Source organism: Seriola dumerili, unplaced genomic scaffold (assembly GCF_002260705.1).
Source record: "Seriola dumerili isolate Sdu_G_001 unplaced genomic scaffold, Sdu_1.0 BDQW01001124.1, whole genome shotgun sequence".
NCBI classification, from domain to species: Eukaryota; Metazoa; Chordata; class Actinopteri; order Carangiformes; family Carangidae; genus Seriola; species Seriola dumerili.
Window position 1 is genome coordinate 4,867,996 of NW_019175379.1, and position 25,865 is coordinate 4,893,860.

Here is a 25,865-nt window from a genome sequence, read left to right on the forward strand (position 1 = left end):
ATTCTTTCAGCAATTACAACTACATTTGCGCAGTCATTCCTGTCTCCTACTGGCAAGCATGACTTTAAGTTAATAATATCTCTAATTATCTTAGCTGCATTGCTTCCTCCAGATAGATAGATATCGTTGTCTTTATTAATCCCAATGGGACATTGCAGGTCTACAGCTATCGTCTTGTATTAGCATGGTAAGGGGCTTAATTTGAATTGCACAGATGAGAACAACCACAATATAGATTTTTTCAATTGACTTTATTGTCCACCACAGTGGAAATTTATCTTCGTACATTAAAAATATGTAAATGTCGCATAACACAACACACCATTAAAAACATACAACATATACAATATACATGGTCCGAAACGAAGCAGGAAGCAGCAGATAGGTCACACCAGAGAGCAATGTTATAAAATACCAAGTGTTCCTTCATGCAGTCATTTTATATTCAATATTCAATGCCCCTATGGTACAGGCAGTACAAAAAATGTTATATATGTTCTGGCCGGGCCTTGGAGCCTTGAATCAGCAGCCATACAGAAGTAGCTATTGAGAATCTGTACAGACACAGGTATGTATAGGGTCTAGAAAGTACCACAAAGGATACCAGTGGTGGGAAAAGAGATATTCCTATCCTTTACTTAAGTAAAAGTACTTATATCACACTGTAAAAATACTCCAGTACAAGTTCTGCATTTAAAATAAAACAAGTAAAAGTGTGTAAGTAAAATGTGAAGTGTTTTTTTCTGAGATCTTGTGCTATGAATGATATTCAAAGAATTAATGATTAAATTTAATTATCATAATGCAACACACAGAATTCCAGATGTAGTCAATTTATTCTACTCACAAAAAGAAACCCAAAAACAAAAGTTATACAAATAAATGATTAAATAATCAAGTCATTAAAGTAAAAGTATTGTCATGGTGGAGTGTGGGCTATGAATTCAGTCGTCTTGCAGCCTGAGGGAAGGAAGTGCTCTGAAGTCTGGTGCTGCGGCGGCGGCTGCAGCAGGGTGAACAGGCTGGGGCTGGGCTCGGTGCTGTTTTAGTATCCTTTGGACTCAGCTCTACAGATGTCATTGATGCTCAGGGGACGGGCACCGATTGTGTTATTTTAATCAATAAAACACCAATGATTTCCTGTTAGAGCCACAAAATAATCGTGGACGGAGGCGTCCTCTGGTTGCTGCAGCAGACACACACACACACACACACACACACACACACACACACACACACACACACACACACACACACACACACACACACACACACCACTATCTGTCTGTCTTGCTCTGGTCACATCAGGTTATTAACAATACATTTTTCATGATTCAAGAAGAGAAAACAAAAACAAGAATACCATCCTCCCTTCTCTGAAGCAAGCTGGAAAAAAAGGTATTGAATAAGACTTCCTCTGGTTCCAGGTAATGTATTGTGTAACCGTGTTTCTCTGCCTCTCCTGTCTGCCTCTTTGTACTCCTTCTTTTTACACCACATTGTCTGGGATGTGGATGTCCAGATATGTTGAAAGTACTCTCAGTTATGTGAGTGCGCTCTTATTCATACCACAGAGAAAAATGGAACAATGACAGTGTCCACCGGTGCTCATGTTCAGCTCAGCGTTTATTCCTTCCCTTTCTTGATTTTCTAGCTGCCCGGACTGGTTCATCACATTGAGCAACTTAATACATGCAAACACACATTTTACCTCTCTGTGAATTTCAAAGGCCTGTCATAGCTGGAGGACAATAAGCTCATGAGCATGACTTTAAATTCCCAATTTGCCAAACAATAAAGATCCTGCTGATTCAGTGACTCCCTTCAATCAACATTTGATTGAGAGGTTTGCCTCATTGATCTGATGGTTCCCAGAGGAGACTTTTATTTCTGCTGATGCCGGGGAGCACACACGATATTAGCCATTCTGTTTGGTTTCAAACAAAACAACCCTCTGTGCAGGCTGGATTATGGTTTACAGCTTTTTTTTTATTAAAAGATGAAATGGTGTCTGATTGATGGTATATGAACATCATCGACGTGTTCATCAAAATTTATCAGAGCACAGAAAGTTCAGGAATTAAGCTCTTTGATATGTTTATCAAATTAATATCAAATAAAGATGTTTCTGGGCAGACACTCATAAACACAAGGTGACTCACAGAGTAGTGAGAGCTGCTGGTGCCGGAGCTCAGATTCCTTGTGTTTTACTGCCCTCCGTTGCCGCATAAGTTAACACAGATTGTTCCTCAGCCAGTGATTCAGACACTATACTTTTATTATAGTACCGCCACATTTATGACGAATAAGTCACGGACGGGAGAGAAACAAAAACAATACTGTAGGGTCACTCATCATTTTCACAACCTGGAGAGCTTAAAGAAAACATTTCTTACTTGTTTTTATGCATTCTATGTTTTCTATCTTTAACTTATTTTTATTTATTTATATTTTTGACATGTTTTTTATGTTCATTTAAATTTCTTTCACGTGAACCACTTGGTGCATGTGATTTCTTTGTTGTGAAGCACTTTGAGCTGCGTTTCTTGGATAAAAGGTGCAATGAAATGAAATGAAAATGAAAACAAAAGTCAGAGAGCATTGAACAACAAGTGCATCCCAGTCGTGTTCATCACTCTTTTTTTTGTGTCCCCTGGAAACGCTCCTGTTGTCCTCTGTGCTACTTGTGGCGTGTTTCTGGATTTGGTTGTGCTGTGTGCATTTGCAGTGCATGTCTTGTGTGTCCAGTTGATGATGTTTGTCTGAATTTGTTTGTGTTTTGTCTGTTTGCATGTGTTTTCTTAGGTTGCAGTGCATTGAGCTCTCAGGGCCACCGTACTAATCTACTATCCAATACTACCAAGAAGGTCTCTATCATTTATATATTTGGTATAGAGGCAGAATACCAGTAATATCTCATTTTACTCGTCTCTGTGTCGAGTGAGCTGAGTGATGTAAGTTTGCAGACCGCATACTGCAATATCTCAGAATTAGTTATCCTGACATATGAAAAGTAATATGATAAAAGTTCTAAATGTTATAGGTAAAGTGAACTGATAGCACACTTTCCAACATCCGGAGTTACAATCTATCCCACAGTGCATTTCTCTAAACGGAAATTTTCGGTGCAGGAATTGCAAGAATGTCTGTATGAGTGGAGCTTGTTTCTCCCTCTTTTGCTTTGGGATGTTTCCCTCAGTTGCAGCAGCCTGGGATTCGGAGTGCGGTTTTTCTTGAGGAGTGAAGTCTTCAGACAGCTGGAAAATCAAAGTGGAGAGTTAGTGATCGAATGAGCCAACGCTCAACAACGAACAGCTGCCGAGGTGCCGATGATCGATGCACTCTTCAGCTGTAACTACAAGCAGGCTGCCTGTGTGCTCTTAAACTTTAAAACTATACAAGCAACTCAACTGCATGCATGGGGGGGGGGGGGGCCCTTGCAGCTTCTTCACATCTGTAAACACCTTTCTTTAAACAAATTGAAAAGCTGCTGGATTCGGATGAAACTGCTGCTCGGATGTTAAGCCGAGGAAGCGACCCCCCCAGAGAGGCACAGACCTTTCATTTGACCTGGATTAAATATTGATGGCCTGCGATGATAGAGAATAGAGCATGAATTTCTCTGTCACAGCAAGGTGAAGCAGGTCAATCCTTTGTAAATGAACTTAAAGAAAAGGAATTTATTTATGTGTGTTTGTCCCACGCCCTGAGACGAGTCGTAAAACGTCCATTTAGAAGTGAAATGTTAATCGATTTTGATGCATGTGTCTATTTTTTTTTCTCCCCTCTTTAACCCCTCCCCCCCTTGTCAGCCATTAGTGAGGCTGTGAAAGCATGCAGGCCGCTCTGACACAGCTGCACTAAAAGTTAACCTTTAAATCTAATTAAAACTCCAGACGAGGAAAAAAAAAAGTTCCCGCCTTTGAGTGATGTGTGATTAGCAAAATCTGCCAGCAAATTAGTCAAGTGAACCAGACATAGATTTATCCCGCATCCATGCTGCTTGTCAGGAAGTCGGGATATTGAATCCGACAGAATCACAGCAGAGACAAAAAAGGGATTGTTATGCATATATGAATAATCTACAAGGAAATTGGGATTTAATGATTATGCAAGTCAGTTGTTTTGCAGTTCTATTGTTTCACATGATGTGGCGAGAACCACAAATTCAGAGAAACAGGATCGGAAGTGGGGGAGTTTTTTCCGAGTTAAAAAGTCATTCTTCAGTGTTGATGATTCCCTTATTTATAACCAAACATGAAATTGCTGCAGCGGCCAGAAGAACAGGGAGGTGCTGGGTAAATAATAGGTGTTCATGTTAGCAGTCATGTGAACGGTGAGTGCTCAGTCTTCTTTCCCTGTGTGAGTAGGAGTTGCTGTGATGTGGGATTACACTGACATCTAGTGGAAGATGGTTGCACTTGCACTTGGAGTTTGCAGCAGTCAGTTATTAAAGCCAAGTTACTGTTCACACACAAGACCAGTTGTGTTAGATGCCTGTAATGCTGACACCCAACATAATAAATCAGCGGCTGTAACTACTTAGCACAAATATATATACATATATATAAAATATGTATATAAAAAACATAACATCAGTCTCTCGCAACGTGCTCTCCTATTTGCTTCCCATTAGAAGTCACATTGTTCTGAGATTTGAACTCGTGTAAAACTTTTTATAGTTAACTGTTGCCAACCTCAGCGGCCGACCTTCACAGGCTGTGATCTAACCGGCGCTGGGCGGCGAGATGCTCTGCTGGAGGTGACACAGCACTGTGATGAGAGGGGAAGTCTGTCGGGATTGTAATTATTGGTGGGTTTTTTTCCCCTGTTGAACAGGTTTGATAAAAGATGTAAAGATGTCATGCAGATGTGAAACTTTCTGACTCAAAAAAAAAAAAAAAGACAAAAGACAAACTGGACAGGTAATAAGTTGAAGGTTTATTATCTTCTCTTTCATGGCATGCACATGTCCTTCCACAAGGACATTTAGTAAAACCTGTACAGGAAAATCCTCACTCTTCACGCTGCATGACCATAAACATCTCATGACTCTAACATCAACACTGTGCTGTAGCAAAATAAAGCAGTATCTCATATTAAAGGAGGATTAGATCCTCAAATACTCTTGTTAAGATCAAATTCTGATCACTTTGTTAATATTGGCACATTTTCCTTCAATCCATTTTGCCCCTATTAAAAGCTGGAGAATCCTTTCAAAGTGCGAAATTGACTCTTTATTGAAAATGTAAAAAGGTAAGTCCATGCAGCATCAGAAAAAGAACACTGTAAATATCTTCTTTTCTCCTATTTATGTTCAGAAAGAAGAGAAATCCACCCAAAAAAAAAAAAAAAATTGCAAAATAGCTTCACAATGTTGACAGTCTGATCTAGGCTCCTAATGAAATGCAACTTTGTATTTTTAACATGTACATACACAACCTTTCTTGCAGACTGAAAATAATGTTAATATCATACTTAATGTTTACAGTAATAATTCTAAGAGCTTTGAAATAAACTTGACAGTCTGCTGAAAGTCGCAGCTGTAACTGTGAAATGATTCATGTGTTCAGTCAGAAATACACCTACTGTACATTTACCACTTCATATATTCTACTGTCAATGTAGAAATGGTGTCAAGTAACACTTTTCACTACAGGACCTTCAGTCTCACCTCTCCTGTTCCTGTCCATCCTTTCATCATCTTGTGATTTCTTTGAACCCCGTGAGGAACCACTCCTGTGATTACTGCGTTTTTGTTTACTCCATCTGCAGGAGAGTGCTAATCTCTGTCTGTCATCTCGGCCCTCTTCGAGTAGATAATTACTGTCATCACAAATGAACGCTTGACACAGTTGTCAGGCCTCGCCTTGTGGTGACAGAGTTCGTCTGTGGAGCTCGTTGAGGACGACGTCGCTGTTGTATCCCTCTGATATTCCGCTGTCTGCAAACACAGAGCCTGTGGGGGATGAACACAGTAACACATCAATAGTAGCGTTGTCTGTGTGTATGTGAGCATGTATCAATTGTATAAAAGTGCAAACTCAAACACTGTAAAAATACCACTGCTGTTGGTGCCATCGCTGATGACGGAGGAGCTGCGAGAGGTTAAGGGCCGAGCGGCGTTCGGCGCGGTGACCGACAGATTCCTGTTGTTCTGGGTGGCCGTTCGACTCCAATCTGCAGAAACATGTATAACCAAGGCAGATTTATCGATGGGATGATATTCACATTGACATCCATTGATATCAATATCAATTAACAGTTAATATTAATGGATTCATTTCTTTGTCTGACTTGTCCTTTAAGTTCTGGAACTACATTTCCCATAATGCTTTGGGAGAGTTAGTGAGTGACACTAAGTGGCTGCAACTTGAGCAACATTTATGTGTTTACATTTCGGCAAATTAGCGCCACTAAATGTACGCTGAATTAGCTATTAGCAGTTCCTCTTTATAATGTACAGGCAACTATCATTGGTTTACTTTGATACTGAGGAAAACATAAAAATGTGATGATTCTCAAGCAAGTTCTGAAGATATAAAGAGCATCTTTATTTTCTATGACATCTATGCTGATTCATGGACGCTTACTGCCGAAGGACATTAAAGATAATTACATCATCGGAAAATGTGAGTGACACTGAATCTAAAATTATGTGCATCATATCTACGTGTTCAGATTTGACAAAGTTATGACTCAGAAAAGTCAAAAGTTCAATGTCTGATGCAAATTGGTGGGCAATCAGGCACTAAGTGCTGTAAAGTACCTTCCCTGAATCCATGAGCAGTCACGGTCTCTGCACCCGCTCCAACTGCTGACCGCGTCAATACTGGGGCCAAATCAGCAGGCCAAACTACAATAAGCTGCTTTTAAAAACACCGGCGTGTACCAGTACCTTTCACCTCATGCAGTATATCTGGCTCGCAGTTTGAAAACCCCAGGCCCTAATGTGTCCAATTACTTTATCCGAGGTATAAAAGGACATTAAGGTGCCCACCTGAGTTTTCAGGCAGTCGCAGTCTCCCACAGCAGAGATACGTCCTCCACTGCCTGCGGACGTTCTCTTTCACAGCACAGTGGAAAACAAAGACAAGGAAACCTATACAGAACAAGTTCAACGGTAAAATAATAGCATTTTGGACACATTTATCATGCAGATTGTGATGCAGAATCACACAGGTCTCACCTTGCAGAGAGTTGAATATGGAGAAAAGGTAAACAAAGGGTAAGTAGAGCGGTCCCCAGGCGAACAGGGCGAACCCCCAGGTGAGACCGAGCAGGATGGAGAGGCCGGCGATGCTGCGCAGGTCAGTCATCAATCCCCGGTTAGGAGACTGGTTCTGAGGGTTCTGCCTCTTGATCCGGGCCAGCTGGACCATAACGACGATGAAGACCAGCAGGCACAGAACAAGGATCAGGAGGAAGTAGGCCACCACGCCCACGTAGAAGGCGACGTTATTACGCAGCCAACAGCTACAGAGGGAGACGTACAGGAGTGTGTTACATGGAAAGATTTGCATTACTTTCTCTATTATAGTCTGGTTAGGAGAACATTTAAACGAAAGAAAAATAAAACAGAAAAAATCAAACAACCGTATTCACATAAAGGTAGTTAAGATTTAAATGTAACTTACAAGTCATCTGAAGTGCCATTTGTGTATTTTCCATATGTAACCACACCATAGTTGTCTTTGTCTACCGATAAGGTAATGATCACCACAAGAAGAGGAATACCTGCACAAACCAATAAATAGAAATATGTGTTTCAAAACCAAATTTTAGAAGTGCATTAAGATTATATATTGCCTTCCTATAACTTAAGCATTTTGGAGTTCAAGTTTAAAGTACCTACCCCAGCCAATCAGTGTGAACTTGAGCATGTATCTGCTCAGGTAAGGAGTGAACACCTGGATGATGCTCAGGTACATGTGCAGGGCTTCCAGCCCGGCCCAGGTGAATGATGTCAGCAGGAAATAGTGCAGGAAGAAGGCGGTGCTGGTGCACAGCCCGATCGCCGGGTAGAGCGCCAGCCAACCGTCCAGTAAGAAGACCAGGTTGAGGAGGAGGAGGGAGAAGCAGAGCTGGACCAGGATCTTGGCGGGAATATCTCGCAGCAGTTTTCTGCAAAGACAGAGTTTTTTATTTATTTATTTTTTAAAACTACGGGGAATAGAAATGTTTTTTTTTTTAAATTTTCAATGTATGTAAGCTTTAAAATGCTACGTGCGCCTGATGAAGCTCAGATTGAAGTAATCTTGGCTTTGTAAAGAGGTGGATCCTTACTCAAATGAAAGGTATGTCAGTAAGGTGACGGCAAGAAAAATAGCAGAGATTCCACAGCCGATGTAGGTGATGAAAGTAAGAACTTGTGCCTGCTGATGGTCAGTTATTCCTCCTCTGGACAAATCCTGTATTGAGAACAGGGTACAGACACAAATATACAAACAGTGAAGACATATTGTACAACTGTAGGCTGTTTCTTAATTGTTCTTCAACAACAAGGTCAGGTCACTTCTCCTGAAACTAAGGCTGTTAATTTCACTTCCTCATTTGATAAATAAATGCAACAATTCTGATTTCAAAAATAATCTATATTGACACATGGACACTAACCAGCAGTATTGCAAATGAAGTGAGATGGTTGCAGCTGCAGGTTGTTTCTTCTGGTGTAGAATTGACAACAAAGCAGCCGGCAGCGCTCCAGCCTCCTCTATCACCTAAACAACAGAAACACCACAAACAGGAATATTCACACCTGTGGCAATTTGGCTCTCAACCAGCTCGATTTGGTATTCATGTGCTCACCATTCAGAGTGAAGTCCCAAAAAGCACAGGAGGCCACAAAGTTCCCCTGCAAACCAAGAGCAAAGTCTGAGTAACCTTTTACAGCTGATTTTAATGGATGCCTTTCATTTATTTGCAGCTAATTTACAATTAACCTTTTATTTTGAAAGGTTCACTGAAAAAATGCCAGATTTTATTATGTTTATAAATGACAAAAGGTTTTATTGTTATTACAGTCTCATTGTGACTTTACAATGTTACAACTTTATAATTTATGAAGACTGGTTTATTGCTATGGACTTAGTAAACAGGGATCCTCATAATAAATAGTAAATAATGCAATCCATGTCCAGAAGGCGTTTTTTTATGAGAATACTAAACCAGCTAAGTCTTTTGGTCTCATCCTGGCAATTTCTTGTGGCATTTCAGTTATGACATGATTCTATTCTGTATAAATGGGCTCATGAAAATAATCTTAATTTTAATGTGCACACTCACGTGTATTGGGTTGATGTTTCGGATGGTAAACTGAATGTCCTCAGTCAAGTTGCTTACTGACAAATTGGCAACACTGGAGCCCAGAACTGGACTGACAAGGGTGTTGTTATCTAATGTAGCATCCTGCGCAAAGACAAGCACAAGCACATTCCTGCACTGTAATTAATATTTTATTACATAATCTTTTGTCATAACTGTATTCTTTTCTTAAAAGCAAATGTTGGACTTCATTGAGAAAAGTTGCTTATAAATCATTAAATGAACACCAGTAAATATTTCTACATCCTGTAAAACATTTTTAAGCGACGACTGAAGACAAATCTGGATCTGACAATGGGATAGTACCTGGAAAAAGGCACTTTTGGTGTAGAAAGTGAATTGGACCCTGCTCGCCTGTTGTTGCTGCTCAGGACTAAGTCCCGCAGTGAGGTTGGAAGGCAAGAATACAGACCCCAGAGCAGAACCTGATCTCTTGGACCGGGACCTGCTGAGAGCACGGAGCTGGAAAAAAACAAAAGGTTAACAAATGGTTACTGCAATAGTTGTGTGATGCTTTTGAAGACACTTTGAAGTGTAGCCTTGTCAACTTTAGATGTGCTACCGGTGGTAAATTTGTGCCGCAGATATTAATCTTTCTACCTTTTTGTAGAATTTTATTCTGTGCTGGACGTTATCGGTGTTGAAGATGTTGACAGATGTTGCTGGAAAGTTGGTCCCATCCACTGTCCTGACTGCCAGAACCAACGAATTTGAAGAGAGGATCCCTCTGTCGCCATTGACAACCAGTTTAAGACCCAGATTATCCACTACTCGAATCAGCCTGTCAAGGGGAAAGATGGCAAAACATTTTGCAAAACTCACATATGTGTGTAAACGTATATATATATATATATATATATATATAGGTGAGGGTCATGTGAGTTTTACCTATTAGCAGATGCAGTCAGGGCCACTGAGTCACCCTCCATCAGGTTGCTGATGATGTTGACAGCTTTTTGTCCCACTGCCTGAGAGACAGTGGGGCCATCCAGAAGGTTCTCCAACTGACCCACCATTTGCCCCACCTGTAACAATCACCAAATTACAGAGCTTACCTCCAAAATGACAAATTTATCACTCGAACAAAGAGACAGCTACAATACCTCAGTGATGAACACACATTTAAATGAAAACAAATCACTTTACTACTATTCAATGCTAGTTGTGACAGTCTGACAATTAGGATTCCAATTTTTTCCCAATCAAACTAAATGGTTTGAGGAGATATTTATTTATTTTTACTATCTTTTTCTGTATAATCATTTGAGAATGTCAAATTAAATGATAATGATGATATTTATTATTCTTAAACATAAGTTTCACACATTTTTAGGCCAAAGAAGTAGTTTTACTTTACAAAAAGCATTGTGTTGTGTGTTTTTATGCTAACAGTTATCCAGTAGTGCATTAGTAACTAGTAGCTTCACCTGAGACGAGTTGAGCTGGGATGTATTCTGTGTTTGCTCCAGCAGCTCATTTACTTGTTCTTCCTGTGCCTCTTCACTTTGCGTTGTCTCTATAGATAACCAAAGTGAAAGCTAGTCCAGTCATTTTGGTCCACAAAACCTTCCTGTGTGGCTTCAGGCAGACTAGTATTAGAATTTTGAATTCTGAGCTTTACATACCAGGCACTGTTGTGGTCGTGGTTGCACTGGTGAGGGTGATGGTTTGGAGAGTTGTTGTAGAAGCTGAGGACACCTCACCAGTAGTGGTGTTAATCTGGGGTGGAGGTGGGTCATGTTTAGTAGTAGCAGTAGTGGTGGTTGTGGTTGAAGCTGTGGCTATATGCTCATGGGAAGCATTTGCTGCTGTAGTTGTTAAATTGACTCCTAGTTCTTTTGTTGTTAGCTTGAAACTGGTGGTTAAACTGCTTGCAGTTGAACTCAGCTTGAAGTTGATTTCTGTGGTTTCATTGTGATTGATAATGGAAGCAGTGCTGTTGGAAGGTGTGGTGGTGCTTGTGTCATATTTGATGGATGTTGTGATGCTGTGAGTCACACTTGCTGTGGTATTGTGGTTTTTCATTGGAGCAGCTGTGGGTTTAGTGGTGTTGTCGACAGCAGAAGTCATATTTCGAGTTTCATTACCTTGTGAAGCTGCGGTAGACATAGTTGTGTTTTTATAATGAGTAGTTGTGTTCTGTTGTGCAGTGGGTATGTTGTTTGAGGATACAATAGTAGTTGTTACATTCTCTGCTTGTGTGTAGTTGTTAGAGACTGCAGTTACATTGTTTGTTGTTGTATAATTGGAAGGTGTAAATGTGATTATCGTAGCATTACTTGTAGTTGTGCCATTGTGTACATTCTTGTTGGCAGCTGTAGTTACATTGTACACTGTTGTGTGATTAATAGAAGATGCAACAGTAGTCACATAGTAAACTGTAGTGTTATTGGGAGAGGGTGTTAATGGTCCGGGTGTTGTTACATTATACACTGTTGTGTCATTGGGAAGGGGGGTTAATGGTCCAGTTGAAGTTACATTGTACACTATTGTGTAATTGGGAGAGAGTGTTGATGGTCCAGTTGTGGTTACGTTGTGCACTGTTGTGTCATTTAGAAAGGGTGTAAATGGTTCGGTTGTAGTTACATTACACACTGTTGTGTCATTGGGAGAAGGTGTTAACGGTCCAGTTGTAGTTAGATTGTACACTGTTGTGTCATTGGGAGAGGTTGCTAATTGTCCAATTGTAGTTACATTATACACTGTTGTGTCATTGGAAAAAGGTGTTAACGGTCCAATTGTAGTTACATTATACACTGTTGTGTCATTGGCTGTTGTGTCATTGGAAAAAGGTGTTAACGGTCCAATTGTAGTTACATTATACACTGTTGTGTCATTGGGAGAGGGTGTTAACGGTCTGGTTGTCATTACATTGTACACAGTTGTGTCATTGGGAGAAGGTGTTAACATTCCAGTTGTAGTTACATTATACACTTTTGTGTCATTGGGAGAGGGTGTAAATGATTTGGTTGTAGTTACATTGTACACTGTAGTGTTATTGGGAGAGGGTGTTAATGGTCCGGTTGTTGTTACATTGTACCCAGTTGTGTCATTGGGAGAAGGTGTCAACGTTCCAGTTGTAGTTACATTATACACTGTTGTGTCATTGGTAGAGGGTGTAATTGGTCCAATTGTAGTTGTGTTGTACACCGTTGTGTTATTGGAAGAAGGTGTAAGTAGTCCGGTTGTAGTTAGATTGTACACCGTTGTGTCATTGGGAAGGGGGGTTAATGGTCCAGTTGAAGTTACATCGTACACTGTTGTGTAATTGGGAGAGGGTGTTAACGGTCTGGCTGTCAATACATTGTACACAGTTGTGTCATTGGGAGAAGGAGTCAACGTTCCAGTTGTAGTTACATTATACACTGTTCTGTCATTGGAAGAAGGTGTAAGTAGTCCGGTTGTAGTTAGATTGGACACCGTTGTGTCATTGGGAAGGGGGGTTAATGGTCCACTTGAAGTTACATTGTACACTGTTGTGTAATTGGGAGAGGGTGTTAACGGTCTGGTTGTCGTTTCATTGTACACTGTTGTGTCATTGGGAGAGGTTGTTAATGGTTCAATTGTAGTTACATTATACACTGTTGTGTCATTGGAAGAAGGTGTAAGTAGTCCAGTTGTAGTTAGATTGTACACCGTTGTATCATTGGGAAGGGGGGTTAATGGTCCAGTTGAAGTTACATTGTACACTGTTGTGTAATTGGGAGAGGGTGTTGATGGTCCAGTTGTGGTTAAATTGTGCACTGTTGTGTCATTTAGAAAGGGTGTAAATGGTCCGGTTGTAGTTAGATTGTACATTGTTGTGTCATTGGGAGAGGTTGCTAATTGTCCAATTGTAGTTACATTATACACTGTTGTGTAATTGGGAGAGGGTGTTAACGGTCTGGCTTTCAATACATTGTACACAGTTGTGTCATTGGGAGAAGGTGTTAACGTTCCAGTTGTAGTTACATTGTACACTGTTGTGTCATTGGTAGAGGGCGTAATTGGTCCAATTGTAGTTGTGTTGTACACCGTTGTGTTATTGAAAAAAGGTGTAAGTAGTCCGGTTGTAGTTAGATTGTGCACTGTTGTGTCATTGGAAAAAGGAGTAAACGGTCCGGTTGTAGTTACATTGTACACTGTTGTGTCACTGGGAGAAGGTGTCAACGTTCCAGTTGTAGTTACATTATACACTGTAGTGTCATTGGGAGAGGGTGTTAACGGTCTGGTTGTAGTTACATTGTACACTGTTGTGTCATTGGGAGAGGGTGTAATTGGTCCAATTGTAGTTGTGTTGTACACCGCTTTGTTATTGGAAGACGGTGTAAGTGGTCCGGTTGTAGTTACATTGTACACAGTTGTGTCATTGGAAAAAGGAGTAAATGGTCCGGTTGTAGTTACATTGTACACAGTTGTGTCATTGTGAGATGTTGTTAATGGTCCGGTTGTTGTTAAATTGTACACCGTTGTGTCATTGGTAGAGGGTGCTATTGGTCCAATTGTAGTTGTGTTGTACACCGTTGTGTTATTGGAAGAAGGTGTAAGTGGTCCAGTTGAAGTTACATTATACACTGTTGTGTCATTGGAAAAAGGTGTAAATGGTCCGGTTGTAGTTACATTGTACACTGTTGTGTCATTGTGAGATGATGTTAATGGTCCAGATATAGTTACATTGTACACAGTTGTGTCATTGGGAAAGGGTGTTAATGGTCCGGTTTTTGTTACATTGTACACAGTTGTGTCATTGTGAGATGTTGTTAATGGTCTGGTTGTTGTTACATTGTACACTGTTGTGTCATTGGTAGAGGGTGTTATTGGTCCAATTGTAGTTGTGTTGTACACTGTTGTGTTATTGGAAAAAGGTGTAAATGGTCCGGTTGTAGTTACATTGTACACTGTTGTGTCATTGGAAAAAGGTGTAAATGGTCCAGTTGTAGTTACATTGTACACTGTTGTGTCATTGGGAAAAAGTGTAAATGATCCAGTTGTAGTTATGTTGTATACTGTTGAGTCATTGGGAGAATGTGTTAATGGTCCACTTGTAGTTTCAATGTACACTGTTGTGTCATTGGGAGAGGTTGTTAATGGTCCGGTTGTTGTTACATTGTATGCAGTTGTGTCATTGGGAGAAGGTGTAAATGGTTTGGTTGTAGTTACATTGTACACTGTTGTGTCATTGGGAGATGTTGTTAATGGTCCGGTTGTCGTTACATTGTATGCAGTTGTGTCATTGGGAGATGATGTTAATGGTCTGGTTGTAGTTGTGTTGTACACTGTTGTGTCATTGGGAAAACGTGTAAATGGTCCAGTTGTAGTTATGTTGTACACTGTTGTGTCATTCGGAGGCGTAACTGTAGTTGCATTTAAGAGTGTTGCATCATTTGGAAAAGATGTAAATGATCCGACTGTAGTCATGTTGTACACTGCTGTGTAATTTGGAGAAGATGTACCTGTGTCAACTATAGTAATGTTGAATGCTGTTTTGTCACTGAGAGAAGGTGTAAAAGCATCTGCTGTTGTTACATTGAACAGTGATGTGTGTTTGGGAGACAGTGTAGTTGTGTTAAGTGTTGAATCAATCAGAGTGGTTTTTGTGTTTTGTAATGTTAGGTGGTTGTCAGAAGTTGTGGTGCTGGGTTGTGTTGAGTTGACAGACGATAACGTTATGAATTCTGTCTTTTGTTGTGCTGTCGTTGTGTTTTGAAGTACTATATTTTCAGTGGTTGTCAACAATTTTTTGTTATCAGATTCAGTTTGCTGTACTTTTGTACTGTCAGAGACAGCCACAGTTATGTTTTGTGAGGTTGTTTCAAGGACAGGCCGTGCTGTCGAGGACTGTGTACTGTTAATTGTTGCAAGTGAAGTTGTCATGTTGTTCCTGAGTTCCTGAGTTGTTCCTTGTGATGCATTTCTCTGTTGAACTGCTGTGGTATTTTCAGTCGTTGTGTTAGTCTGTTGGGTCTTGTTGGTGACAGATGGTGGTAAGGCTTCAGAAGTTGTAGAAATGTTGCTGTTGGTCGGAGTGGAGGGCTGAGATGTGAGAGGCTCTGGAGGGCAGCTGTCAGTCAGAAGAACAGCAAGTGTCTCATTTGCCTCACTATGAAAGAACAGGCAAAAAGCATACTTTTATTACTTTCATGTCTGAGGACAGTGCCTTGTTAAAGGGCAGTGGCAGGAGTACTGATATTACTGTTATCATTAGCATTAAGTAGGATATATAAACATATAAACAATGCCACATCAAAATAAAAAAGAGAATTAATTAATTGGTTCAAAATTTACATATTCACCATTTTGGAGAGAGAACCACCTTCACAAAAATTTCAAAGAATAGTTCAACATTTTGGCCAGTTAGCTTAGCATAAAGACTGGAAATGGGAGGGGAGTAACCATGGCTCTCTCCAAAGGTAATAAACTCTGCCTACCAGCAGCTAACTAAACCTAACTAATAAACAATTTATATCTCATATCTCTGTTTAATGCATACAAAAAGTGAAGAGTAAAAAGAACATTTTCCCCTGTTTTCAGTCTTTGTGCTAGGCTAAGCTAACTATGCTGGAGGTAACTTCATATTGGGTATGAATCTTGTCATCCAATTTTCAAAAAGACAGCAAATAACTGTATTTCCCCAAATGTCAAACTATTCCTTTTAATCCTTTTTTTTCTATTCTATTTCATTTCCAACATGGTAAATTAACTAATTCATTGGTTGATACAATGATAATGACAATGATAACTTACTGGATCATTCATTTTTTAGAGAGATACAATCAATAAACAAAGATGATATGCTTTTCTCATGCTTATGTACAGCCAGTTGAGTCTGTGCTGCATAAGTTGAGTAAGTGTTAAACTCTCCTGTTTTCTTCCTTTCTTCCTCCTCAATTCCTGAATTTCTCCGAAAGACTAAACATACTCAGGGGCATCATTTGTCTTTCTTGTGCTCTTTTTCCATGAAAAGAAATGCAGATTGTTCTTTAACAAACAGAAAGAGGCTCCAGCGTCCTCTCCAGCTTTGGATTGGAAATGTGCATAGCTATAAACATGCACAACAAAAGGAAAGAAATCAGAATATCAATTTTCTAAAGATTTCACAGTAGAAATGTTATAAACTTACCATTTACACCAAGTGGGGTCAGTTTGGCAGACATCAGAGGTCGGCAGGTCACTGGTGACCCATGTCAGGTTGGATACCAACAGAGTACTGACATTTGAACCAGGAGAACCACACATCACTAAAGACAGAGATATGATATATAATTGAGACGTCATAATAGGAAAAATATGCAGTTATGTTAGTCATAAAATGTGCAGACTAACCCATGCGTGTAAGTGGCTTTTCGTTTGAGATGCTGCCGTTATTGTCAATAAGTTGTTGCAGAAGTTTACTCAGGGAGCAAATATTGACAGGTCCAGACATCTCCAGTATCACCATGCAGCTGTACAACCTAGAGACCAGCAGCAAGGCGGTTATTAATTATTATCAAATACACTATCATCAATATTGCATTTCAGGGATTATCGTTTATTGAAAAGTTATGATTTTCTTTAACAGTGTGCCAAATTTCCCCAGTGCATCTGTCCATCACCTAATGAATCACCACTGAGACATACACTGGGCCCAGGAATTTTATGGAAAGAGAGTAATATCAGTTTTCAACATTTGTAGACAGGCTCCTTCCTGCATGTGCACATAATAGACAAAGGAAAGAAACATATCTACCTCTGTTGTGTCCCATGGCAGTCAAAGCGAGCCCCCTAGGATAAAGAAAACTATTTATGAAACATGATTAATGACTCTCTTATGCATAAAAAAAACTTTAATTAATTGTAAGATTTTGTAAGATTTACCCGGTAATGCTTTGAAATCTCTGAATAATCTTCACACGATGACCTGGAATGTTGAATGTGTGAATTATTACCACCAAAACTATTTCCCATTAGGTATTATTCAGCAGCTCAACTAATCTACACTTTTAAAAATTCATATTAAAGCTGAAAAAGACAAAAGAGGCAAAGACACCCAGACCCATTAGCATGCTAATAGTTAGCAAAACAGCACAGTTTGATGGATAGAGACTTACCCTACGCCCATGTTACAGTTGTGGGCTTCACAAAGGCCTGACAACTGTCATATGAAGTCAGAAAGTCAGTACGTAGCATGTATACAACAGGAGGTATAGTTCAGTCACAATGTGCTATACATACCAATCGTTTAAGGAAGTTAACATCAACAGATGCCACGGTAACATTAATTCTTATGGCGAAAAACTGTCCTGAAAAAACAAAAAACAAAGAAAAGAAAGAGGGAAAAGTTACATCAGCGGCAGTTTAATACAAAACTCAAACAAAAACCTTCTGAGACAAATAAACACACTTATTTGTTTTCATGCTGAGAGTTAGATGAGAAGATCAATACCACTCTCATCTTTGTCCATTAAATATCAAGTCTAAGTCTTGATATTGACCAAGTCCAAGTCTAATGGGCCGCTGGCTATAGCTTCATATTTATGGAACAAAGCTGAGTTTGGTATCAATCCTCTCATCTAACTATTGGCAAGAAAGCCAATGGGCATAATTCCCATAATGTGAAAATATTCCTCTCAAGTTTGAATAATGTCCCATACTATTTAAGAGCTGGGCATTAGGGAGCTATAATCACATATACTCTATGCACATATCATTTTTGCTTGACATTACAACGCTATGCAGACAGGCACAGATTACACCGGCTGTTTTCTTACTTGAAGAATTACAGGAGGCCGTGCAGTCACAAAAGCGAGGCGTTTCCCCTGAAGCACAGACAAACATGGTTACAGCAACAGAACCAACAGTGAATCCTGATGGATATTATGGGTGTCTGTGTTTTTGGTACTCACTACTGCAGGATCCTGTCCTAGGTTGTGGCGCCAGGTTGGGAGACTTGAGCTTCATGACGGAGCTAGGGAGATATAGAGGATTATGAGATAGAAATTGTATACATGCACACCTAGGCATACAGTGAGTACAGAATACAAAACAAAGGTATTTCTCACCATGGAAACTTGAGGAGTGGTTCAGACCGACAGACGTCCTCCAGGGAAGATGAGATTGTGCACCTCATAAACTTCTCATCAGAGGATTTCAAGTCCTTACAACGATTTTGACCTGATGGTGACAAAATTATCATGAGCTAAAATGTTGTGTGTGAATGTGTGTTTTTGTACGTCTGTCTTTATGAGGACTTTTTTTGGGTGTTAAATCTTGAGTGAGGATATTTATGCAAAGTCTTCATTTCTTCAAAGAGCCTTGACATTAATACATGGATTTTGGCTTGAAGTTAGATTTAGGTTTGTTAGACATGACAGATCTTTAAGGTTCGGGGCAAGGAAAGAAATTATATCAGGGGCGTCCTAACAAGTTAAGAAATGCATGTTTGCTTTTGTGCTCTTTTATTTCCATATTTGTATTGGCCAGTTCTTTTTTTAGACTTTGACAGTGAGGACGTTAAATTCAAATTTTGGTTCCTCCTCCCACCTTCTCCATTCACAGTTAAGGCTGCAACTTAGATGCTTGTGTGTCTGTTTACAATATTCTGTCTGTATTCCTGTGGGAGTTTTGTGTATCTGCACAGGTATATCTGTATTTGAGAACAGTGTGTGTTTTCTCACTTGATGCAAGCATTTTGCATGTTTGCAAAATACATGTTTGCAATTCATGATTAAAATGCAAAATTTAAGGTAATATGTAAAACATTGCGTCACCTCAGATTGACTCACAGGTCTTTTAATACACAGACTAACACTATACAACAACTAATCTATGACACAGTGTAACATCATTAATTGAAAATGCAGGGTTACATTTTTTATCATAATAAATTGAGAAACACTGTATGTTTGTTTTACTTCTATGTGTCAAACTCTTATGTTATACATGTGGCTATAGTGGCTGTTTATAAGAAAAGCATTAATGTGTCTGTGTGTTTCTGTGAATGTGTCAAGATAAATAAATAGGTAGGCAGATAAATCTACTGACAGACAAGTTGCTCACCGACTCTCTCCACCTCTCCAATGATTTTTGCTTGTATTTTCTTGTGATCTGCTTGTTGCAGGGCAGAAACGCTGGCATGCTGCAGTTCACACGCTGAGACAGCGCGGCTGAGCTTCAACACCACACTGCAGGTTTTATTTCTGGGAGAAAAAAAAATTCACACCACCGTGAGGAGGTGAAATGTGAAGTATACATATACATATAAATACATAACAAAATACCTACTGACATGTTTTTAGCTTATGTTGTCTTTGTCATGACAGAAGACCTCTTCTACCTGCAGAGAGAGAAGAGAGAGAAGAGTTGCAGTCATTTGCTTTATGGGAGAAATTTTATTCTGAAAAGTGGAGGGATGTTGCCCGTTTCTGGGTCATACTGACCTGAACATTTTTGCCACCCTGACAGACATCTCCAAAGTCTGATGATTTATTTTTGCAATCAAACGCATCTAACACCTGCGTGAGAGATGGAGAGACAGAGGCAGACAGGGATGTTTCCCTTTAATCTCAAACCCTGAGATTTGCCTTTACTTTGTATATGTAATGAATATATTGGACATATTAAGTAAAAACTTGTAGTCGCTGATTATAATATATTTTATCATTCTGATGTCTTAAATTTTGTTTTGTATAAAAATAAGATCTGGTTAAAAAATTGGTGCCGTCTATGTCTCACTTTCAGCCCTTTTCTTTCCATATATTCTCCTTCATGTTACCATTAGGAGGAAACTCAAACTCAAACCCAAAAATGTACACATTGTGGCTTTGAATAGATTCATAATATTTAATTGTTTGCAGGGACATAAAGTTATATAAGAAACCCAACAAAGTGGATGAGGGACAGTTTTCACTCTCACCAGATGTTTCACATCCATTGTAATATTTTGGTCAACGTTGACCACCACTCTTAGTAACATCCAAAAGTAAGCATCTGCAGAAAGAAATGAAATCATAAGTGCACAAAGATGCATCAATAAAACATTGTGATGGGACAAAAGGTGAATATTTGTTACCCTTATCGGAACAGAGTTGTCTGATGCTACAGTTTACGAATTGGGAACCTAAAAGAATAGAGAAAACTGATTTTTTTATTTTTTTAAAGAAAATGTACTGATAAAAAAATACATAAAAGCATGGTTAAGGCATTGTTTCTTCTATATATCAATAACACAATACTATATAGACTCTTTAATTATACACACCCACATAAAGCTGTTCTAAATGTGCATGTGTCAGACTAACCTGTGAGTGCTTTCCCAGATGCGGTTTGGTCGGCAGTAAAAGCTGTGATTGGAGATATGAAGTCGTGTCTTAAATTTCAATTCTTAAATAACTAGCCATGACGTATATCAAAGGATAATTCCAATTTGATAACAACTTGTCTCTTTTTCATAGTTTTGGCTATCTTTGGATCTACGGATGCAAAGGTGAACAGTAACAGCTGGAAGCAGCTAAACCGTCGACACGCAGCAAGACATTCAAATGAGTTGGGGTTTTTTCTCAGGCAGAGCTGCTGTTAAGTCTGACCGTGGTTTTACAATACCTGTACACACACACAGTTTTCCTGAGGGATTACTACTGAGACTTGTGCACTCACTTCATGCTTCACATCCAAGTGGTTTAAGTGATTTGCTTGTTTAGAAACTGTCTGATCCTCTCGACTGCTCATGTTGCTTGCCTCATTGGACTTTGTTTTAGCGATGTTGCTGTCTTCTCAGATCTCAGCAATTACAGTACTTTGTAATAATATGATGTATAATATCAAAGAAGACAAAAATAAAGACAAAAATATAATATCAAATTATCCTTAAATGTCTACTACTTTCTTTGCTTCTTTCATTTACTGACATGATAGTGTTATCATATCCTGCAGAAATGGAAGGGAAAACTTCAAAAAGTTGGGCCAAGTTAAAATTATCCTTAAATTCCCATTACTTGCAACAATTTAATGATATTATTATTTTATCATAACTAACAGAAAGGGTGGAAAAAACTAAATATGCATGTCCAAAATTCCGTATCATTATCATAACTGATTAAAATGATGGATCAAGCTACAATTTTTTTTTACTTTACTGTTATTTAAAAAATGATAATTTTCTTACATTATAATGTTATCATAATTGATACAAATGATAGCCAAGAGGACCAAATTGAAATTATACTTAAATTTTGGTTACTTTTTTTTTTAAATCACAAATTACTAATGTGATTACCATTTAATAGCATTTGCTGTGTGTTGTCTGACAGGTTTTTCTACAGAAACTCCCACTCACAGAGTGTCTTACATATCTAACTGTGGCAGCAGCAGTTTGCAAAACAGATACTGACATGGCTGAAATGATAAATAAATGAGCCGACATGCAGGCACGCAACAACAGCAAGTGGACCAAAGAAAAAAATAGACTAGAGAATGACACAGCCTAAGTGAATGAACCCTGTTCACTCAAAAAATCCTTATGTTCTTTTCAGAAAATCTGTTTTAAATGTATCAAAAGTAAAATGATTTTAGATTATTGACCTTGAGTTATGTAACAGAAGAAAGTAAGAGGAAGGGAGATGAGTATTAATCAGGGGGGAAGTACTGCAGTTAAGATAATAAGAGATATTATTAAGTTAAAGTGAAGCTTACCAGATGGAGATGGGTTTGACCGTGCAAATGGAGATGTAATTGCTGAAACAATAAATTTTGTCATTAAGGTTCTATATCTATCTATCTACTCTCTAAATTACACACATACATACAGGCATATACCAATAAACATACACTGTATATTCAGACAAATACACACAACAGGCATAAGTCACCTGAGGACACCCCATTAGGAGTCCTTCTGTGAGTGGAAACCCCACGTCTCACCCGTCTCAGTGCTACAAGACACATAAAAACATGCAACATTCAACATCCAACATGCTCTACGCACATGCACATCTACTGTACAGTATCTAGAGAAGTGTTAGTTCTAATGTTAGTGAAATGTTCTGCATGAACTGATGAGCATTATTTTTGATCCTCACATTATTCTGTACAAAAGCAACACAACATCAATCTTGAATAGGGGGAATTTGATTTAAAAGAGGAAGGAATATGGCTGGCTGACTCTACTGACAACCTTTTGACTTCCTGAAGGTAAGGACAGGTAAACTAAAAGGAAAAACATGAAAGAACAGGCTCTAGAAACCACTCCAGTCATACAGGATAAGACGCATGCTCAAGAATTTCTGTACAACAAAATGCAAACATGCCGTGCTATGTTTTAGCTAGAATTAAAGTTTTTTTACATTCATGAATTTTTTTAAGAAAGGAGAGAAAAGACTAGCCTGCATTCTGTTATAAATGCAGTTAATTAGTTAGAAAAGTTCTTGATGCACAAGGTTGCAGCTTGCTCCGTCTCACCACACAGGAGGTGAGGGTCTCTCTGCCTGGCATTGGGACTGGTCAGGCCCCAGTACTGAGCGTTCCAGCCAATCACAGTGCCGTCCTCACAGAGGCCATGGTTACCCAAGTCCTCCCACATCCGGAACAGGTACAGCTCCACTTTTCCGAGCGTGGCTCCCGGGGGTCTGTCTCTGGGACGGCAACCCAGCCACAGAGAGCCATAAGGGGGGATGGCCTGAGCGATGACGGTCCTTTCGGCCACCATCTTCCCATCAACCTGGAACATTCATACACACCTTGTGTCACTAATATAATATAGCAGATAAAGAGAGAGATCATTTAGTGAAAGTTCAACAGTTTGACCTCAAACACAAAATATTAATTATTGGGTCTTATTTTCATCGTTTTGGCCATGTCCACCAGTAATAACATGGTCAACATGACCAAGTTAATTGCTGAGCTCTGGGAGTGTGAAACATTGCTAAAAGCAATTCCAAGTGAGCAAGAAATATGCATTCACATACCGGTACAGGTTTTAAACAAACCCCCAAGTTAGCCAGACTTATTTGGAAGAGAAATTAAGACTCAATGGTAAAAGTATTACCCAAACTTTCAGTTGTAAGCAGCCATCACAGCTTATAGACCAAGTTTCAGATTTAACTGTTGCCTACTTTGGCTGTCAGGTCATTTCCAAATGAAATGGTTAAGATAAATTTACTGATCAACCTGTCTAACTGGCTGTGTTTTTTTGACCTCTTTAACCTACTGTACTCTAAGTTGCTGTGGTTAGCTTTGTTAGCTTCATTCCCAAAGTAAAAACATAATGCAGCTGGTAATTTTTTTGTGTAATGCAGTACTTTAGTCGGTTGAGGCATTTTTTAGTTGTATAAAAATGCAATATATGGTTTTATACATGATATTACAAGATGTGTACAAACCTTACAGGTATACGTTTGCAAACTTCCTGGATAAGCCACAAGTAGCCGTCAAAATTAGCATTAGCATTTTCTGACTTGCTTAGAATTGCAAGAATAGTAGTTCACTGCAATACAGTGTCTATTTTCATACGATGTATAAGTCAAAAGTCTATTCAGCTTAACTGCACATATTTAAATGTGCTCATCTAAACTTTGTTTTATGGTTCATTGTTTTTCACTCCAAGCTCCATTTACAATAGCCTATGTGGAATTTTGCTAAATTAACTTATTGAACACGGTAAACAATCTGTTTTATGCAAACACTATTTGACTTTGTCAACTGACACAGTAAAATGCTTCTTACAGATTAATGACAATCTGATAATACAATATTTATTATTAGAATACATGAAGTGGCCAATTTTGCACTGAGTATTTTGACTTTTGATGCTTTAAGTAAGCCTTCATTACTTCAGTAACATGTGACCAAAGGACTTACTACTGAATTGCAGTGGAGCACTTTATGGTATTACCGTTACTTAAGTAAAGGATCTGAATACTTAATTCTCCACTGGACAACAGCAATTACCTCCAGGCTAAAGGAGTTGCGTGGTACATCCCTCCTGAGGCACACCCTGTGCCAGTGAGTCGGGGACAACTGGAGAGGAAATCGGTGTCGGACCCTTAGCAGCCACCCATACAGAGCTCCGTCATCTCCCTCCAGACCCAGCTCAGGCCTGGGTGCGTGGACCGAGCTGTAAGAGAAGGCAACCCAGGGTCCGGGGACCACAACACGGATGTCCACGCACACAGTCATCTGAAAGAGCAGCGGCATGGCGGCCCTGTCCTGCAGGGTCCAGTGGTCCTCGCAGCCATTTAATATAGCTTTAGTGTCTCCCAGGAAATAGCCAAGTGCTGGAACGGGGAGAAAGAAATGTAGCTGTGAAGGTTTAATTTTACTGCATGGCTGCTCATAGTCTCATATTAACTCTAAACGCTCAGAACCACAGAACATTTTTAATCTTACACTTTCTTTGCAAAACCCAAAGGAGAAACTCAGTCCAAAAATAGCTGACCTTTAAGCTTTAAAGTAGCATCAGTTTTATTACTTTGATTATTGTTTTTGTAGATTTAGTCTAGTCAGTGGTTTTTGGATAAAGTAAATATGCTAACTAATACAAAACAGTTAGTACAACAAGAGAACAGGAGAACTTTGGCCACCATAGTGTGCCATTTGGGGTTAAAAGCCTCTTTAGGTGTGGGGGTGGGGGTGGGGGTGTAAAAGTCCGTATCTCCTTTCACAATAATCACCTGTGGGTGGAGCGGCTGCCAATAGCAAAAGCCAGATGACTTGAAGGAAACGGTGTGTCCATCTCCACTGTCCTCCAAAGCCATACATCCTCCTGGAAACACAAAGTGACATAAATTCATATTAAATGAGAAAACCCTCCTTCTCCTTTGACTGGTTTCATTTCCCTTTGCTTTGTTGTTCTTGCTGCTTACTTCCCATTCAGTCATGGCTGTGCCAAATATTCAAATTTCATTTCAAGTTTTTTTGGGGAAAACATCAACTGACTTTCTTTGTTTGCCAGCTTCCTCTTCCCATATTCATGTAATTGCCCTCTTCTTCCGTGCAGACTGTGGATGTGCTCACAGGGCATCATTGTTTCCACCGTGGGATTACACAAGAAATTCTCCTTTACAGTCGGTAAACCAAAACGATCTAATAATATCTGTGGCTTTGTCTGCGCTGAGGGTTTGACTCCAGGGCAGGGGTGGACACAGCAGACTGGGTTACATCTCGTTGCATTCTTACCTTTATAAGTTACAGGTCATTGTTGCATGTGTCTTTTTGTTGTTGATACACCTCGTTTACGCCTGTAAAATTTAGATACAGCACAGTATCACACGATGCACAGTGTTTTGTCACACTGTGGGGCCCCAAAAGGAAAATATAAGGCATCAAAAGTAGGAAAATACTGATACAGCATAGACTTTTGTTTCTCTGTTTTTACCTTTGTTTCATTGTGCAATGACGTAATCTGTATTATTACATTCCCTCTTTATAAGGGACAGCAGAACAAGCTGAAACCACAACCTTAAGATATTATTTAAGAAACCTATTATGGCCAGTGTGAATATCTACTCTCCTTTTAGCTTTGTCTTGGTTTCCACATCTCCTGAGGGGAAATAATCTGGATCTTTAGCTGATAAATGCTGATAAGACCCTGA

At 39.3% G+C, this 25,865-nt stretch overlaps 1 protein-coding gene across 1 annotated transcript; it reads right to left on the reverse strand.

Annotated features, from left to right (window-relative positions):
* Nucleotides 1–5,675: 5,675 nt before the first annotated feature.
* On the reverse strand, nucleotides 5,676–24,468 carry adgrg2 (adhesion G protein-coupled receptor G2). Its single transcript, XM_022767052.1, has 16 exons — nucleotides 24,223–24,468; nucleotides 22,735–22,993; nucleotides 22,198–22,208; nucleotides 10,213–10,349; nucleotides 9,925–10,105; nucleotides 9,631–9,786; nucleotides 9,286–9,408; nucleotides 8,809–8,854; nucleotides 8,617–8,720; nucleotides 8,287–8,411; nucleotides 7,856–8,124; nucleotides 7,638–7,737; nucleotides 7,190–7,476; nucleotides 7,001–7,102; nucleotides 6,064–6,180; nucleotides 5,676–5,959 (listed from the first exon to the last, which is right to left on the reverse strand). The coding sequence occupies exons 1-16, from the start codon at nucleotides 24,466–24,468 to the stop codon at nucleotides 5,859–5,861; spliced, it is 2,364 nt and encodes a 787-aa protein (XP_022622773.1). The 3' UTR covers nucleotides 5,676–5,858.
* Nucleotides 24,469–25,865: the final 1,397 nt, after the last annotated feature.

Coding starts and splice junctions, on each gene's coding strand:
- adgrg2 (XM_022767052.1), bottom strand. CDS start 24,468: ATGCCGCTGCTCTTTCAGATGACTGTGTGCGTGGACATCCGTGTTGTG. Junction 10,106..10,212: donor CTGACTGCATCTGCTAATAG/GTAAAACTCACA, acceptor TCCCCTTGACAG/GCTGATTCGAGTAGTGGATA. Junction 9,787..9,924: donor GAATAAAATTCTACAAAAAG/GTAGAAAGATTA, acceptor GTTTTTTTCCAG/CTCCGTGCTCTCAGCAGGTC.